The 17,959-nt window shown below is 42.9% G+C and overlaps 1 protein-coding gene across 20 annotated transcripts in view; it reads right to left on the minus strand.

The window, feature by feature from the left end:
- Positions 1 to 17,959, minus strand: part of TCF4 (transcription factor 4) — a 408,258-nt gene that overhangs the window by 277,218 nt on the left and 113,081 nt on the right. For 9 of the 20 annotated variants that reach the window (XM_075586755.1, XM_075586668.1, XM_075586658.1 and 6 more), the window contains exon 4: positions 9,759 to 9,818. The exons of the other annotated variants lie outside the window; for them this stretch is intronic. In XM_075586755.1, the coding sequence (XP_075442870.1) occupies positions 9,759 to 9,818 (60 nt within the window). The remainder of the gene's footprint in view (positions 1 to 9,758; positions 9,819 to 17,959) is intronic. 20 annotated transcript variants of the gene reach the window in all.

Consider the following 17,959-nt stretch of genomic DNA (forward strand, 5'->3'; position numbering starts at 1 on the left):
ACAGTCTAGAACAGGGGTGCTCAACTCCAGTCCTAAAGCTTCAACAACAGGTCAGGTTTTCAGGATATCCCGGCTTCAGCACAGGTGGCTCAATCAAAGACTGAGCCTCTGATTGTGCCACCTGTGCTGAAGCAGGGATATCTGGAAAACCTGAACTGTTGTTGAAGCTTTAGGACTGGAGTTGAACACCCATGTTCTAGAGAGAACAAGGCAGACAACGTTTGGAAAGAAGAGGGCTGACAGTTTGTTTGTAGACAACAGTTTCTGCAAAATCAAAAATACTCTGGGACATATTTAGCAAGGAATGCTATTCCATAATACACCTTCCAGTGCTGGATAAACAGGTGCCAATCGCCTACACTTTACCCATCAAATATGCCCCTCTGTGGGCTATGTATCAAGCTCTCCCGACTGCAAAACTAGAACAAAAACATATTTATCAAATCAAAATATACGATGGTACCATGAGATTTTACTATTTCACAGATCAAGTGCAATTATGTTGCTTCAGTTATGCAGTGGAGAGACCTCGATACATAGCCCCCATAGGCAGATCTGCACCTTTAAGAGTTCTCCAAGCAAACCTTGCTTTCATTCCCTGATTATTAAACTTAACGAAGTGATAAAACTCAAACTGTATACAAGTGTGATTAATCCTGTCCACTGAAGGATTACTGGATTAATAATGGAACAGTGCTCAATGAGCCTGCAACCTCACGTTGGTCCATAAAGGGCGAGAAAGACAAGAAAACGTTACAATACAACGTCCCGGGCCATTTTTATTAAACAATGGTTATAAAACACTTTACTGCATGACCCGTTTTCTGGAATCTGCAATAAGGGATGTTCTGGTGCCAGAAAGTGTCTTATAACATGTGGCTGTGGCTCGTGCCACGTACTGTCACCATCTTCCCGTTTCACTAAAAGATTTCACCCCCATTCATCATAGAAAGTCTCCACAGGAAAGCCAGGAAACCAATGAAGTGTAAAATGACTAATGCTGGTCTGTTTATTTTTTTTGTTTGTTTCATTTTTTTTAATTGTTTTGGAGAGACATAACGAATATATAGTCTTGGAATACATGTGATGTTTTAACAGTGTCACTTGTCCATACAACAAAGGGCATTAACAGTTCGTCATCATTACTGAAATAAAATATTTGCTATAACACGGTTTTTGAATAAGTGTGGTCTGTCTTCTTATTTCCGGTTGTGTTAGGGAAGCAGCCGCTACCGTAGGCGTCTCTCATGAGCTTAACAAAGGAAAGAGAAGAACGTAGAAAAGAAGAAAAAGAAGGGGGGGGGGGGGAGGGGGTGGAAGGGGGGGGAGGGCGAGCCCATTTGTCTGGTCTTTCTGTATTTATTTCTATGGGGTCCCTAGTTTCCTGGCCATATTTCCCAAATTTTGTGAAATTTGTCAGTTTTCTGGCTCAACTGTGCTGTGAGGAGCTCCATCATCTTTATTTCCCTTAGTCTCCGTAGGACCGTCTGCCTAGAAGGCGCATTCACCTTTTTCCAGGCAGCCGCAATAACACAGCGGGCAGCCGTCATTACATGAGTTATCATCTTACTTTCTGCCGTTCCTAATTCATCTATTGGTTTGGCCAGCACCATGGTCAGCGGTTCCACCTCAACCTCCACCCCTAGGTACTCTCTGATCAATGTTTGTATCATGACCCAGAATACCTGAATTTTTGGGCAACTCCACCAAATATGAACCATATCTCCTTTTTGCCCGCATCCCCTCCAGCACAAATCCGGGGACCCGGGGAAGATCTGGGTCAGCCTACTCGGGGTTAGGTACCAATGAAATAGAATTTTATAAATATTCTCTTTGATAGTGGTACAGATTGACGTTTTTGCAGCTACCTCCCAAATGTCCTCCCAGTCTTCTCTATCGATCTCTGTATTCAAATCTTCTGCCCATTTGATCATATAGCTATGTTGGGAACAACCCGCTGATCGCGCCAGGCCCTGATATATCTCTGAAATCAGCCCTTTACAGTAGTATCCTTTCCTACACAGTCTTTCAAAATTTGTTAAAGGTTTGACTGCCGAATCTTTGGAGACTGATTGCAGGTAGTGCCTGATTTGGAGGTAACCAAACACTGGTATATTTATGATTTGGTGTTTCTTCTCCAGCGCCTGGAGTGGTAGAATTATACCGTTATCTACAAAGTCGTCAGCTACCATCAACTTTAATGTCTTAAATTTATTGAGTCTCTGTGGGAGCCAGCCTGGGGGGAATTCAGGGTTGTGGAATATAGGGGTTAGTAGTGTTGGACTGGCTGTCAGACCATATTTATCTTTATTTCTAGACCATATCCGCCATGTACATTTCATTGCTCCCAGTTTTAATGTTTCCAAGAGGGTCTCTCCTCCCCTCTCGGTCCACATAGCGGCCGGGAGAGAGAGAGGTCTCGTATAGGTAGACTCAAGTCCCACCCAGCAACTGGTGGTTGGATCGTTGTTCCACATTATTGCTTGTTTGAGTTGGGCCGCCAAATAGTATTTAATGATATTCGGGACTGCCAAGCCTCCGCAATCTTTTGGGGCTAGCATAATAGATCTAGCTACCCTGGGTCTTTTATTTTGCCAGATAAATTGGAAAATTCTGTTTTGTATATTTTTAAGCTCCGGCATTGGAATATCTATAGGAAGAGTCTGGAAATAATACAGGAGCCTTGGTAGGATATTCATTTTGATCGTGGCTATTCTTCCTAACCAAGATATCTGGTATTCTTTCCAGCTCTGGAGGTCCTTTTTTAGCCTCTCAAATAAGGGTGGATAGTTATGTTTGTATAGCGAATTATACTCCCTTGTTATTTGGATTCCTAAGTATTTGATCTTTGTGGAGTTCCACCTATATTTAAAATTTGCTTGTAGTAATTTAACTTCAGAATCAGCTAGGGTTAGGTTCAATGCTTCCGACTTATCGATGTTGATTTTATATCCCGATATTTTGCTAAATTTATCTAGTTGTGAATGTAAGTTCGGGAGTGAAATCAAGGGGTTGGCGAGAGTTAGGATAATGTCGTCGGCAAATAGGAATATTTTGTAGTTTGTCTCTCCTATTACAATTCCGTTTATGTTTTTTTCGTCTCTAATTGTTGCTGCCAAGTGTTCGATAGAGAGAGCAAACAGAAGCGGAGACAAGGGTCATCCCTGTCGAGTACCATTCTTTATGCTTGTCTGTTTTATTTTAACTGATTAAATGTACCAGTCATTAGTACAAAGTGGGACTGCCCTCCTAAGACCGCGCGTATAGTGCCCGCAACAGCGACGCATGACGTCACCCGTCGCCGCTAGCGAAAATTGTATTTCGCTTTGCGGCGGCGTCGCTGGCGACCAGGGCATTGATTGGTTCAGGGGCTGTCACATGAGGCGACAGCCCCTGAAAAATCAAATATTCCCGGCTTCCAAAAATCGCGTTGCCCAGTCGCTTTGTCGCCGTCGCGCTTACAATAAGCGCGGCCTAAAGCAGCAATTCAAGGGGGTGATTTTTTTTTTGTAGCAATTTTAAAAAAAAAATGGGATTGAAGCAGGGGGTCTCCGGAGCTGAACCCCATTAATCTCAGCTCCGAGGACTCCCTACTTCCGGAGATACCTACCTCCATAAGGGGTGCCAGTAGCCGCTGCGCCTGGCTAGCAGGGATCATGTAATCGCGAAGTTTCAAAGCTCCTGCAGCCTGCGGGCCAATAGGAAGCCGTCACATCATCAGGTTCGGCTTCCTATTGGCCCGTGTGACGCGGGAACTTTAAACTTTGCCGAGATACCGGCCACCCCCTTTGGAGGTCTGCATCTCGGGAAGAAGAGGTTCCCCAGAAGTGAAATCAACGTGGTTCGGCTCAAGAGACCACCTGCTTCAAACCTATGTTAAAAATTAAAATAAAAACCACTTGTGAATTGCTCCTTTAGAGCAGTTATCCAGGTGGCTCATTTCTTTGTCCCCCCCTCCCCCCCTCCCCGGGGAGTTACCGGTATCGCTGCTCGTCCAGGAGAACAAATAGCTTTTCAAATCTTGCGTATCCTGCAAGCCAATAGGAAGCTGCAGCAGCATATGTTGCGACAGTCTATCTAATGGCTGCTGAAATGCCAGTGCAAAACAAGAACGCAATGACGGTAACTTCCCCGGTAAGTAGCTCTGGAACCAGAGGCACCACACCATCTCGTCATTTGGTGGGATTGCTGCTTTGAATGCAGCATTGATCTTGATCACTGTGTGTGTGTGCGCACTGTGTGTGCGCACTGTGTGTGTGCATTGTGTGTGACAGCTACGACTCATTAGAAGACACTGTGACACGGTATTACCGAGTCTGGCAGTATGTTCCTAACAAACAGAGCACATTTGAAAAAAATCGAATGTTACGTGTTAGTAAATTCAAACTTGTGAACAGAATCTCAAATTTGTTTTCTTTTTCTGTTACATTCTACTGTTGTAATGAATGTCATTTTTTGGCAGAAGTTGACATAATTTGAATGAAATTTGTGTTTTTCTAACTTAGGAAATTGTTGCTTTTTTCACAACCTCAAACCCATTTTAGTATAAAACGATTAAATAACCCATTTTGAAACACTGACTAGGCGTCTAGTCACAATAGTGTTAGTCAAACAGTTATAGTATGAAAACAGAACAAAGACCACTTTTGTTCATTGCTGTGTGTTGAATGTCTGTTCAGTACTAGTCGGCTGCCATGTGCTATTTTAACCAATGTAACTTTTAGATTGGCTTTCAACACTTCACAAAACAACCTTACCAGGAGTTAAACCAGCCATCTCACATAGTCGTATTTTTATTCCCACCAGCAATGGATGACTCCTCTAGAACAGAGGTGGCCAACAAGGGGGTCCTCAAGGGCCACCAACAGTTCAGGTTTTCAGGATACCCAGGCTTTAGCACAGGTGTCTCAATAAGAGGCTCGGGCAAAGACTTAAGCCACCTGTGCAGAAGCAGGGACTGATTGAGCCACTTGTGCTGATGCAGGGGTATCCTGAAAACCTGACCCGTTGGAGGGTGGAGGAGGGGGGCTTGAGAATTGGAGTTGAGCACCCCTGCTGTAGAAGCAGGACAGCCTGGGTCTTACAAGTGACTGCCCCTCACCTAAGCAAATAAGGAGCCCCTGCACTTGGGAATGTTGACATGACTCGCAACAGTCAACTTATTCACTGGCTCCCATCTACTTTCTGTTCTAAAGTGCTGATACAGTATCTCCTGAACGGGCGGATTCCGCCATTAAGACCAGAACCTTCCTGCTCCAAGAAACCCCAATGTTCAAGAATGAATAACCCCATAACTCCAAGAAACGCATTCGCTTTAATGATTAAAAGGGCTTAATCTGATTGTGTCACTTGCATAGGTTTGCTATGGATGACTATTGTTTACAAATAATAACTGGCAATCGGTATTCAAAAGAGCAATGGATTGAACTACACAAATTAATGTGAAAACAATATGACTGAGATAACCCTTAGCTTCATTGTGGAGTCAGAAGGGAACAATTTTGGATCTGTGATACTAGACCATGTTTGAGCAACTCCAGTCCTCAAGGGTCACCTCCAGGTCAGGTTTTCAGGATGTCCCTGCTTAGCTAAGGTGGTTCAATCAGTCAAAGACTGAGCCACCTGTGCTGAAGCAGGGATATCCTGAGAACCTGACCTGTTGGTGGCCCTTGAGGACAGGAGTTGCTCATCCCTGTACTAGACGTCTGTGGAAGGTTGCAATTTATAGGCAGACTACACCTCAACTTAAAATATATATATATTTATATGTAAGGTAAAAATTGAGGGTTATATATCAAAGTCGCTTGGCTGCAAAACTGGGGCAAGAAGTAGTACAAATAGTACCAAACAGTTGATAAAAGAAAATAAATCCACTAAAAGCCCATGGGATGTTGTTCTACAGATGTGGTGCTATTTTCTGCACCACTTATGCAGCTGGGAGTCTTTTATACATATCACCCTTTGTAGCTTAGTCTCTATCTGCCAAAGCGGCCGATCAAGCCGTTTCTGCCTGAAATTCCCCATTTACTTCAGTGGGGAATTTCATCCGAAAACAGCCCGACCGACCGAGTCGGTGGAAGTCCCACCAAATAATGGGCTTACTGGTTTCCTCGGTGTGCTGTCATGTTCACTGTTCTGCATCTCTCTGCTCTCCCAACTGTTACTTTTTGTGATGCCATGTATGACTCCACCTGTGACAGGGGCCATGTGGCAACAGAAGAAGAGTGTTTAAAATGTTACCCTGTAGTGTGACTTTACTGCTGGCCATTCTACATTCTCTTTCTGAGCCCCCTCACTTAAGCAATCCCCCTGGATTCCCTTGAAGTCCGTGATACTATCATGATTCAAGACCTCTGCACCAGCACACCTCATATGTGTGTGTCATTGTTTTTTTCCCCTCCTTTGGTTCAGTTTCTATGCATTTTATTCCATGACTTATTTGAAATTGAGATGTACTGTATGCCTCAATGTGTCTTTCATGGTCAAATATTGGATAAAGGATTAAATAAATACAGGAAGATTCCTGCTCACCCCTGTACTTCTTCCAGTAGAGCACACCAAGTGTCTTCCTTGACACCAGGTGAGGGAGAAGAAGGAAGGGCCAGGTCTTCTCTTTTCCACCTATTGTTGACCTTGCTTTATTCTATATACTGTATAAATATATTGTAGTGGCCTGAACTCTTATTGCTTAGTCCAGGGGTTCTCAACTCCAGTCCTCAAGACTCCCACAACAGGTCAGGTGTTAAGGATATCCCAGCTTGAGCACAGGTGGCTCAATCAGTGGCTACGTCGAAGAGCCTGCTTCAGCACAGGTGGCTCAACCAGTGACTCAGTTTAAGACTGTGCCGCCTGTGCTGAAGCAGGCCTATGCTGAAAACCTGACCCGTTGGGGAGTCTTGTGGACTGGAGTTGAGAAGCCCTATCCTAGTCTAATAGACTTACTTCCAGTGTGACAAATGATGAAAATAAGGATACAAAGCATTGGATTTCATATTCATTGCATAGCTGAAGTTTGTGTGCATGTATATACAGATGTAGCGACGTTATTGCTCCCGTTGGTACAGTGCAGCAGAGGGGACACGGCGTGTCAGTGGTAGCAGACACCATTGTATCTGAATTAGCCGTGCATGAAAAAGGGGCAGGGTCAGCATATTATTGCACCAACGGGTACAATAACGCTATATAAATATATATATAGTGAGAGAGAAAAAGGCCCTAAATAAAGCACTCTAGTATTTGTATCAGTACAAATCACATAAGGTTTATTAATGTATTGTCACAGAACAAAAATGGTTAAAACAAAGCAGAGAAATGTTTAAAATACAGCATGGATCCCCTGTTCATTACAAGGCTAAACAATTCCCTCAAAGAAGATGCCCAAGATACACTCAGATAGTATTCTGAAACACCTAACAAAATAAACCTGGTGTGACACCCAACAGACTAAATAGTCACGGCTAAGGCTATGTAATCATCTGCAAAGAGGTCTAATATGCCTACTAACCCCTGCAATATAGGGTTTGTCTGAAGCGACAAAAAGTGGCAGGTAAGTGACAGCAGAGATACACAGATTAAAGCCTGCAAAATACATATAAGCCTATAGCTAGAGATAGTGATACATCACCTATGGTCAGGTACAGTGTGGTCGGTACATTCAGGGTGGAACAAGGAGGGATGTTAGAGCATAGTAATGTGACCCAAAGAGGGGACAAACCAGGGGATCCTGCCTGCTGGACCTGCTCCTACGCGTTTCGGCACACAGCCTTCTACTGGGAGTAGTCTTTGGGTCACATTACTATGCTCTAACATCCCTCCTTGTTCCACCCTGAATGTACCGACCACACTGTACCTGACCATAGGTGATGTATCACTATCTCTAGCTATAGGCTTATATATATTTTGCAGGCTTTAATCTGTGTATCTCTGCTGTCACTTACCTGCCACTTTTTGTCGCTTCAGACAAACCCTATATTGCAGGGGTTAGTAGGCATATTAGACCTCTTTGCAGATGATTACATAGCCTTAGCCGTGACTATTTAGTCTGTTGGGTGTCACACCAGGTTTATTTTGTTAGGTGTTTCAGAATACTATCTGAGTGTATCTTGGGCATCTTCTTTGAGGGAATTGTTTAGCCTTGTAATGAACAGGGGATCCATGCTGTATTTTAAACATTTCTGTGCTTTGTTTTAACCATTTTTGTTCTGTGACAATACAGTACATTAATAAACCTTATGTGATTTGTACTGATACAAATACTAGAGTGCTTTATTTAGGGCCTTTTTCTCTCTCACTATCTATTATACTGCCCTTATAGCACCACCGACAACTCACTGTAGTTTGGATTTTTCCAGTGTCGGTATTTAGCTGTGTTTACATGTCTTGTGGATGCGGGGTCCTCTCTTTCTCTCTTGCATAAATATATATATATATATATAGGGCTCGACAAACTATAAAAAGAGCCACTTGCCCCCCCTCCCTCTCTAATCCGCCTCATTTTACCTGCTGGCGAGATTTACCAGTGGCGTGGTGCAGCGTCTCCCGGCATTCTCCTGTGTCTCCTCCTTCAACTCCTGGCATTCTCCTGCAACTTCCGTGAAAATGGCCGCGCGGCATCAAATGACACCGCATTGCCATGACAACGGGGTGCTACGTGACGTTGCGCGGTGTCACGTAGCATCCCATTGTCATGGCAACACGGCGTCATTTGATGCCGCGCGGCCATTTTCACGGAAGCTTACAGGAGAATGCCAGGAGTTGAAGGGAGAAACGCAGGAGAATGCTGGGAGGTGCTGCACTACGCCGATGCACCACGGCGCCGGTAACTCTCGCCAGCGGGTAAAATGCTCTCGCCCCAGGCGAGTGGGCGTGTACATTTGTCGAGCCCAAATATATATATATATATATATATATATATATATATATAAATATATGTAACTTTATAAATAAAAGCATTTCATTAGCCACAGAACAGTATCATCTATTCATTTTTGATTAGATATATATATATATAGATAGATATATTTAAATATATACTGTACACGCACAATTTGTTTAAGATTTTATGGCAAAACTATGCATACAGTAACTACACAGTCTTCATTTAAATATTACATATTAAAAAAAATATTACTTATTTGAAAAAGTCATAAATATATGTAATTTGTTTTTTAAAATAATGATTTACATGCAACACAAAAATCTAATATTTTCAAATCTTGACTTGGTAAAGAGGCACTCAATTCACTTAAAGAGGCAATGCAAGCAGCCGGTAGCCACTTCACTCGGCTAGAAGGGTCAACATTATGGCCGCTTTTCAAAGCTCCCGTATCCTGTGGGCCAATGGGAAGTCGTGATGTCATCCCTCGTGTCTACCTATTGGCCCACGTGACGCAGAGCTTTAAAAAGCAGAAATTCCTGCACCCCTTTGGGAAGTAAGTATCTCGTGAAATTGGGGTCCCCAGAACTGAAATGAATGGGGTACAGCTCCAGAGACCCCTCTTTAACCCTGTGTGTGTATATGTGTATATATATATATGTGTGTGTATATTTAAAATAAAAAAACGCGCCTGCATTGCCTCTTTAATACCCATTGACACAAATCACTGTGCTTATGGAATTAAGATAGAGACACCCTTGTTTGTGGATCTAAAGCAACATTTCCTAAACATTTCAAGTTATGTCCATGCAAACATTTCTCAGTTATTTCAAATGCATCAGCAAAACAGAATGGGAAGAAAAAAAAAGCAATAGCAACATACATGCAGCCACCTCCGCTGTGGATGGTTATGCGCACTGGCTTGCACACTGCATGACAGCTTCTGAAGGGCAGAAGGAAGAAGGAACAGTGTTACATTAATATTAATAGTTCTGCTGATCTCACATTAGACAACATCATTGCACCACCAAGCTAAGGAAGGAAGGGCTGGACTCCAGGTCTCTTCCCACCAACCTTGTACAGTAGTTGGAACGGTGCCACACATCTTGTATGACCATATTGTAATACGACAGGCAATAGTGGGGATTTCATTATTTACACACAGTGCCCTGCGGACCTCACAAAATGTCAGCTTGTACGGCTTGCTGAAAGATGGTGTAAATAACGTGGGTTAGGCGGGTTCCCTGTTGTGCCATAATGCTTAACTGCCTAATGCTGTGAATTTCTCTTTTAAGAGTATCCTTGGGAGCGAATGCGTTTGTTAGAAGAAGTGAAAAGCGAGAACAAGATGGAATGGTGAGAAATTTTGTCGTGAGGCTGGGCAAGCGAGATGAGGGCCAGTCACAGGGCACAAGCTCATTGGTAGGTGGCAAACAGTGTTACATGCAATGTAAATGGAGCTACAGTACACGGAACTATTACAGTATTTGGATACAAACACAGTGTAGTTAATTCACAGCAGCAGGGACCTGAAAAAAAAAGCAACGCTTAAGTACAGAATAAAAGTAACCATAGTAAATCATAACCTTAACTCCAATGTTTTTATTCTGCAATTGCATTCTCAGCCTGCACTTATTAAAAAAAAAAAAAACCCAAAAAAATGAAAAAAAAAAAACAATTATTGGGCTCATAAAAATGGCCACCCAGATCACAAACAACTGTATATCATAACAAAAGCAGTATGGGTGCCGAGTTGTGGGATGCTCCAATGCACTGTATTGTGCTTATTTGCAGAAAGACATTTAGACCTACAGATATAAAACATCGCAGAGAAAGTGTTTTATGGATGCGCACTTACACTTTACTGCAACTTCAACACGTTGCACAGTAAAAAATCTCGAGTTATAAGGAAAGGATGTGACCATAATAATAGGCTTCAGCCAAGTTCTCTCTTGCGTGTTTTCTTAATACTGTACCGTGTACACCACGCTGCATAAAATTGGGGAAGTATGTAAATAAAACAATGAGTATAGGTAAATCCTTTTAATTACCACACAATATATACTGTTTACAAAAAGTCAGGGCACACTCTGGATACTGCGACACCAATTAAAGGAGATACAGACATCCAATATTACCGGCACTTTTGGTAAATAAAAATGACCAACGGAAGAGTCATCACTGTTCCCCTTATTTATTGCCCGGCTCCCATTTTTGTCACAAAAAGGACAGTGACATCAGAGGATAAAATTCCAAAAGCACGGGGCTACGAGCTGGGACGTTTTAAGGCGCTGCTGGGTAAAGATGGGCAATTTTTTGGGGGTGGGGTTGAATCCGCCTCGGATTGGCCAGTTCTGTTGGCTGCGGATCAGTCCCAAAAAGTGAAATCCAAAATGGCAACATAAATCTGTCCCCACAGGACTGATGGAGGGGGTGTCCGGAACTGAACCCCAGTAATTTCAGATCTGGGGACCCCCAGCTTCACGAGATACTTACCTTCGTAGGTGGTGCTCATTATACTGTATTTTGTAACCTGTATTTTTTTTTAATGCTTTTTTATGGGCAATATCCCTATTAGTCACATTTGGTTAATAGGCCCATTGCCCATTATTGGCGGGGGGGGGAGTTGAAGGAGGTAGTTTCCCCTGGATCGGTGGTTAGGTATCCTCCCAGGGGGAAGGGGTGTGGTGGTGCGCGGGGTTAACTCCTTCATTACCATAGCAGTTAGTAAACTAGCCACCAAGGTAATTTATTTTAATTTACATTTATTTTTTTTATTCTAGTTTACCATTGATTGTCAATGTGGCTATCTAGGCCCCCACTGAAAGGGCTCGGGCAGCCACAGTGACAGTCAATGGTTTTATGGTGAACATTTATTTGAAAAGTATTCTTTTATGTATTGGTGTATTTTTTAAACCGTACATGTGTATTTTTTGCTCAAATGCTCAAAAGCACTATTAGACCCATTGGTCTAGAAGGGGGGTAGGCTTGTTTGGGGTGCGGGGAAGGGGAGTGGGTGACTTGCCCCAGGGAGGGTTATTGCTTGGAGGGGCGGGGGAGACGGGATGGGTTAATGCTTTACTAGCCACTAAGGTTGCCAAGGGGGGTAGGTTGTATAGTTTTATGTTTATATTAACCCCTTCATAGCCCCTTTTGGTCAGCTAGTCATGGAAACCTATGACTAGTTGACCAGTAGGCTACTAAGGGGTTAATATGTACTGTAATGTATTTTAATTACTATTTTATCAACTATTTCAGGTTGGTTTAGCTTATCTTGCCTATGTATATGCCATTATATAAACAGGAAACACAGGGCTAACACTAGTTTGGAGTAGGTGGTAAAATATTTGCGTTTTAAAAAAATATATAGTTTTGAAGCAGGGGGTCTGGACCTAGATGGTAGCTATGGACCTGGCTCTCCCTGCCCCTTGGGCCCATACCTTAGGGGCAGGGAGAGCCAGAGCGGAGAGGGAAGTGTTCCCATCTGCAGCCTCAGAGCACAGAGGGGGCCTGATAGAGGCAAGTCATAGGGGGCCCGCAGAGGTATCTGCCTCCTTGAGGGTGCCTGTGGAAGTGCCTGTAAGATGTGTGTGGGGGCTCCCTTCCACCGGACTCCAGCAGGTCTCCTCTGCGATCTAGCACTACTACATGTTGGGGTCGCCCAACCCCCTTGACTCACTGGAAGACAACATTTGGTAGTATGGGTTTTCCTATTGTACAGCATTTGGTTGTATGAAGATACATGTCAGTCTTTAAAAAATGCAAAGAGTGTTTTATTTATTATATTATGAGTCGGGTAGTTACTTTCCAGATTTCTGAGCTGGGCCGCTCCTGACTACTGAGCCTTATCTAAGAAAATCATCAGCAGGCCATGAAAGAGTTTAATGTACAAAGGAGCTGGCAACAGAATAAAAGGATACATTTTCTGATCACACCACAAACGTGGCTGGATTCTAAGGAGTAAGAATACTCGTGGTTTCAAACGTTATTTGAAAATGCACTCTTGAATTAACAGGACGAAGCAGCTGCAGGAGTGTCTGTGATTCAATTCCTCAAGTGCTGTGTATGGAAACCTGTAAACCGGACAACCATCTACCTGCTGGTCATCAGGCATTGTTTTACCGATCCTGTTTTATTTAACTGTACCAGCCTATTTCTATCCTATCATATTTTGCCTTGAGTTGCATATGTAATTTGAGCTGTAAAATAGGCAATATCCAAAGTTAGATGTAATCATCTGCAAACAAATGTGGCATATATACTGTATATATATACACATTTCAACACCTACCCACACCATTGTTATACACTCCCCCTCTACATACACCTTTTGTAAAGCGCTGTATACACTGTGGGGACTTTATCAATTAAGATTTACACATACACACACACACACACACACACACTAAGCCACTTATCACCACCTTATCGCCAAAAAAGCCTACTGCTATTCAGTAAGCCCCGATAAGTCAGCGATAAGAGAGCTTTTCGGCCAAAAATTTTGACAGAAAAAAAACCCCGTCAAACGCACACCGATAACAACTTATTGCCACGTATCGCCAGCTTTTCAAACTCGTGCAATTCTAGTAGCCCCGATTAGCTTATCGAGGCTAATCGCCGCTCTAGAATTGAAATTTCCTCTCAAAACAGTCTCGCCAAAAGTTGGCAAGGAGGTGGTGAGAAGCAGGAGATAAGCGACGAGACGGGACTTAGAAAAAAAAATGACTTTTTCCTACAACGGATTGATGCCGGGAGCCTCCGCAGCTGATATCCATTAATATCAGCACCGGAGAACCCGGCATGAATACATGCATTAAAAATGCATTTACAATCAACTTAATTACCATAGCGGCTAACCGCTAAGGCAATGAAGGGGTTAAGGAACAACAGCAGCTTTATTGGGGGCAGAGTGGGTGAGTGAAGCGGGTACTTGATTCCTTCATTCACCCTCTCTGCCCCCAATAAACATTACAATATGTACTAAATACTAATACAAAACCCACCCCCTTTGCCCCCACATAAAACCATAATTTAATTTTTTATACACAGGATTGATACCAGAGGCCGGCGGGTGTCCCCAGGATGTCCCTGTGGGGGTCCATGGGCCTCCAGGTGGTCCCTGCTTGGGTCTGGGGGCCCCAGGGTGGGCCCCACGGGTGTCTGGGGGTCCCTGGGTGTTCCACTCGGGTGTCTGGGGACCCTCAGGTAGTTCCCACGGGTGTCTGGGGCCCTTCGGGTGGTTCCCATGGGTGTCCAGGGGCCCCACAGGTGTCCATGGGTCCTCGGTGGTCCCTGTGGGAGTCCGGGGATCCTCGGGTGGTCCCAATGGATGTCCGGGGGTCCTTCGTTGGTCCCTGTGGGTCCCCGCTGGCCTGCGGTACCAATCCTGTCTCAAAAAATAAAATTTTGCATACATTGCAATAAATACACCTCCGCCCTCCCCCCCGACACATACAGTAATGGGCAAAATAACTATTATCCAGATCTGGATAATAGCTAATTTGCTCATTATTAAATCAAACATTAGCTAGGCAGCATAAATAAAGTAAATTAACCTTTCTACTTACTCCTGCCATTGTGAAGGGTGTCCTCGTCAGCATACTGCAGGGCCATGTCCTCCGTTGCCAGAAAGAATACATGAAATAAAACAAACTAATGGCCCATAACCCTTTAATCACCTTAGTGGTTAATAACCGCTATAGTAATTAAGGGGTTAACCCACCCTCCGCCGCTACTCACCTGGGAGGCCTAACCACCCACCCCGGACCCATTGATTGGCATAGTGGTATATTATACCCATATAATATGGGCATGATAAGCCACTATAGCAGTCAATGATCACCCTAATAAAAAGACATGAAGGCCCAAAATACACAATAATAAAACATACACAAGCACCTAAACATCACAATTCAATAAATAAAAACACTAGCTCCCGCACACTATTAATAAAAATTACATTAAAGGAGCTTCATTTCCATAGCAGATAGCCGCTACGGTAACGAATGTGTTACATTTTTAATTAGGGTTTTATTACTAGTGTATTGTAGCAGGGGGTCTCCGGAGCAGAACTTTGTTGATTTGATGTCCAGGGACTCCCTGCTTCCCGAGATACATGCCCCGTTATGGGGTGCCGGTATCTCCTATGCATTGAAATGTCCCAAGTCATGTCATGTGGGATTAAAATAGGAGATACCAGCACCCCATAATGGGGCCTGTATCTCGGGAAGCAGGGGGTCCCCGGACTTTAAATCAACGTGGTTCTGCTCCGGAGATCCCCATCTCATCTACACTAGTAATAAAATGTAAAAAAAAAATTTGGGCGAGATTTGCGCAGGGAGAGGCTCCTCTCTCTCTCTCTCTCTGCAGCAGAAAGAACTCGCCAGATGAGCTCTTTTCAGAGGAGCGATCTTCGCCATTTTTGCAAATGTTGCTATCACTGGTATTTGGGGCTTTCTGCAGACCGTGATAGCAACGCTGTCAAAACTGGATATTTAAAAACCCTGGCAATTTTTTTTATCAGAGCTTAGTGCATAGGCCCCCTTAAGTCATAAATTGCATACTGCATAGGGGGAGGGTTAGGCTTCACCCAGACATAACATTTCTAGCTGTTTTGTTTGAAAGTAAATTTCTTGGCTTAATCAATTGTAACATCGCCCGAAGAAGAGATCACTGTATCTCGAACGCTCGCACAAATAAAAGCATTTTGTTAGCCACAGAACGGTATTGACTTTCTGTTTTTGATTATATATATATATATTTATAAGGACTTGCACAGCTCATAAAATATATGCAGTACAGTATTTATCAGATAAACGTCTCAGTCTCCAACAGGACGTTTATCAAGATGACGGTGTGAAGCAGAAGTGTCCTTATAAACCCTTCCCTAGTGTGAAAATGGCATCAACGACATCACTAGTGATGTAATGAATTCCTATTTTGAAAAAGAAGACGACATTCTCAAAAGCTGAATATTCAATGTGTGAAAGAAAAGCAGCCAAAGAATGTAATAACAGTCTATGTAATGACCCAAAAATGTGGTAATGAGGAATCATATGATCTAAATAGAATGAAAAATAGGCAATAAGAATTAGCGGCCACGGTTAATAGCAAATTTGGACCCATGTTCATCCAAAAGGAAAAACTAAAACCCCAAAAAGTAGTGGAGGCGGGTAGAAAAAAACTCTGTGATATCCATGTGTATAGAAATGAGCGGTATAAGGTGGACTGTTAACATGTTCACCACTGGGCGACCAGCCGGCCGGCGCCATGAAGAGACAAAAATGCAACTGCCAGGGTATAGAAGAGTGTAACGCGGTCCCATCCAAACAAAGCTGATAACCATGATTGCTGGGTACATGGCATAAAATATAAACATACCGTATTTAGTTTAACATAACTCCTGAGTATGATTACCCCAGAGAAAGAGAATAGATCATCGTATTCCTGGGGGTGGGTTACATCTAGAATGGAGTGTTGTTATACTTGCTCCTGGGTGAATGAATATTGCTATTCCAGAGCATGTTAAAAGTGGGTAGATGTATGTGTATATATACAGCTGTGAAGAAGATTCCCGTGGGGACCGAAACATCGGGATATGCCTGCATGATGGACAGAATAAACATCCTTTTCTTGTACTGCTGTGTTCGTGTTTTCATCCCTTTGGTGATCATAAGGCTGCGTTTATAGTTAGGGTTACGGCGACTGCGACGTTGCGCCATAGCAAGTGCATGAAGTCCGTCGCGGGTTCCCATAGTGGGCGCGACGGCTGACGTCACGCAGTCGTGATCGCTGGAAGTCAAAGGATTTTGACTTCTTTAGCGAACGGCGTGTGACGTTAGCGGCACGTGAGCGGTTGTGCCAATGAGGGCGAACCGCTCCCGGCCACGCCTCCTGGTAGTCCTCTCTTGTCTCCTGCACTATAAGCAGGAATCGCTATTACAACGGCGACAGCTAACATCACACGGTCGCATCGCCGACGCCCTTACTATAAACGCAGCCTTAATTACTTTTATTTTTTGCCTTTACCGTGCACTGCCTACCCCTATGCCATTTTGTTTACTATATACATTAATCGGGATTACATGTAGGGAGAGTAATCTCCATGCAGAAGTTGCATTTCATAGTAAAGAAATATACAATGCAGCAAAAGCTGCTATCCAGGCTGGATAAGGCCGCGCTCATAGTGTCAGCGACGCGGTCGCTGGAAAAATCTAATTGAGATGACTTCCAGCGATCGCGACCAAGTCGTCACTCCATCGTGTCGCGCTTACTGTAAGCACACCCGACAGCGACAATGCATTTGTTTTGACGCGACGTTGCATCGCTGTCGCCGGCACAATAAGCGCAGCTTTAGATAATCGCTCTTGAGAGAGTCAATACCTTCATGAGTTTAAAAAGAGTGATAAATACAACTCACAGCCAGAGGACACGAAAATAAAGGCCCAGTAGATAATTACAGGTGAATGCAAGATGAGAAAATAACAAAAAAACAAAATAGAAAAAAACACAAAAAATAGGTTTAAAAAATAAACTATGGTGACTAAAACAGTGGTGTAAGCAAAAATAATGCAGAATACAAATAAAACATGGATGAGAGTTTCCATAAAATAAATATCCCTCAAAGAAAGAGTTGACAAATCTGTACAAAAAAAACAGATGGTAACAGTTAAAATATAATTGTTGAATTTATGAGTAACAGTGATTAAAAACTACGATTGGCCATGTATCAATTCAAGAACTGTGTGCCCTTGGTATTTCAAGGGTACTGTATATACTGTATCTAGTCTTATTCAATGACATATCAACCTTCTTATTAATTCTTAATATTAAACAAAATACATGTTCATAAACGTATGTAGATAAACATTTCTAAAATTATATATATATGTATTATATATGTTTATAAAAAAATTATGTGTTCTGAATTCTTATGTTATTGTGGTTCTGAGATTTAAATATTTAAATTAAAAAATAGTTTAACAGATTTAGTTAAATAGGCCCTTAGGGGTCCTTGCCATTTATGGACTGTTATTATTACATTGGACAATTACCAACTACTACCTCCAAGAGGCAGTACCCAGC

Source organism: Ascaphus truei, chromosome 1, assembly GCF_040206685.1.
Source record: "Ascaphus truei isolate aAscTru1 chromosome 1, aAscTru1.hap1, whole genome shotgun sequence".
Lineage (NCBI taxonomy): Eukaryota > Metazoa > Chordata > Amphibia > Anura > Ascaphidae > Ascaphus > Ascaphus truei.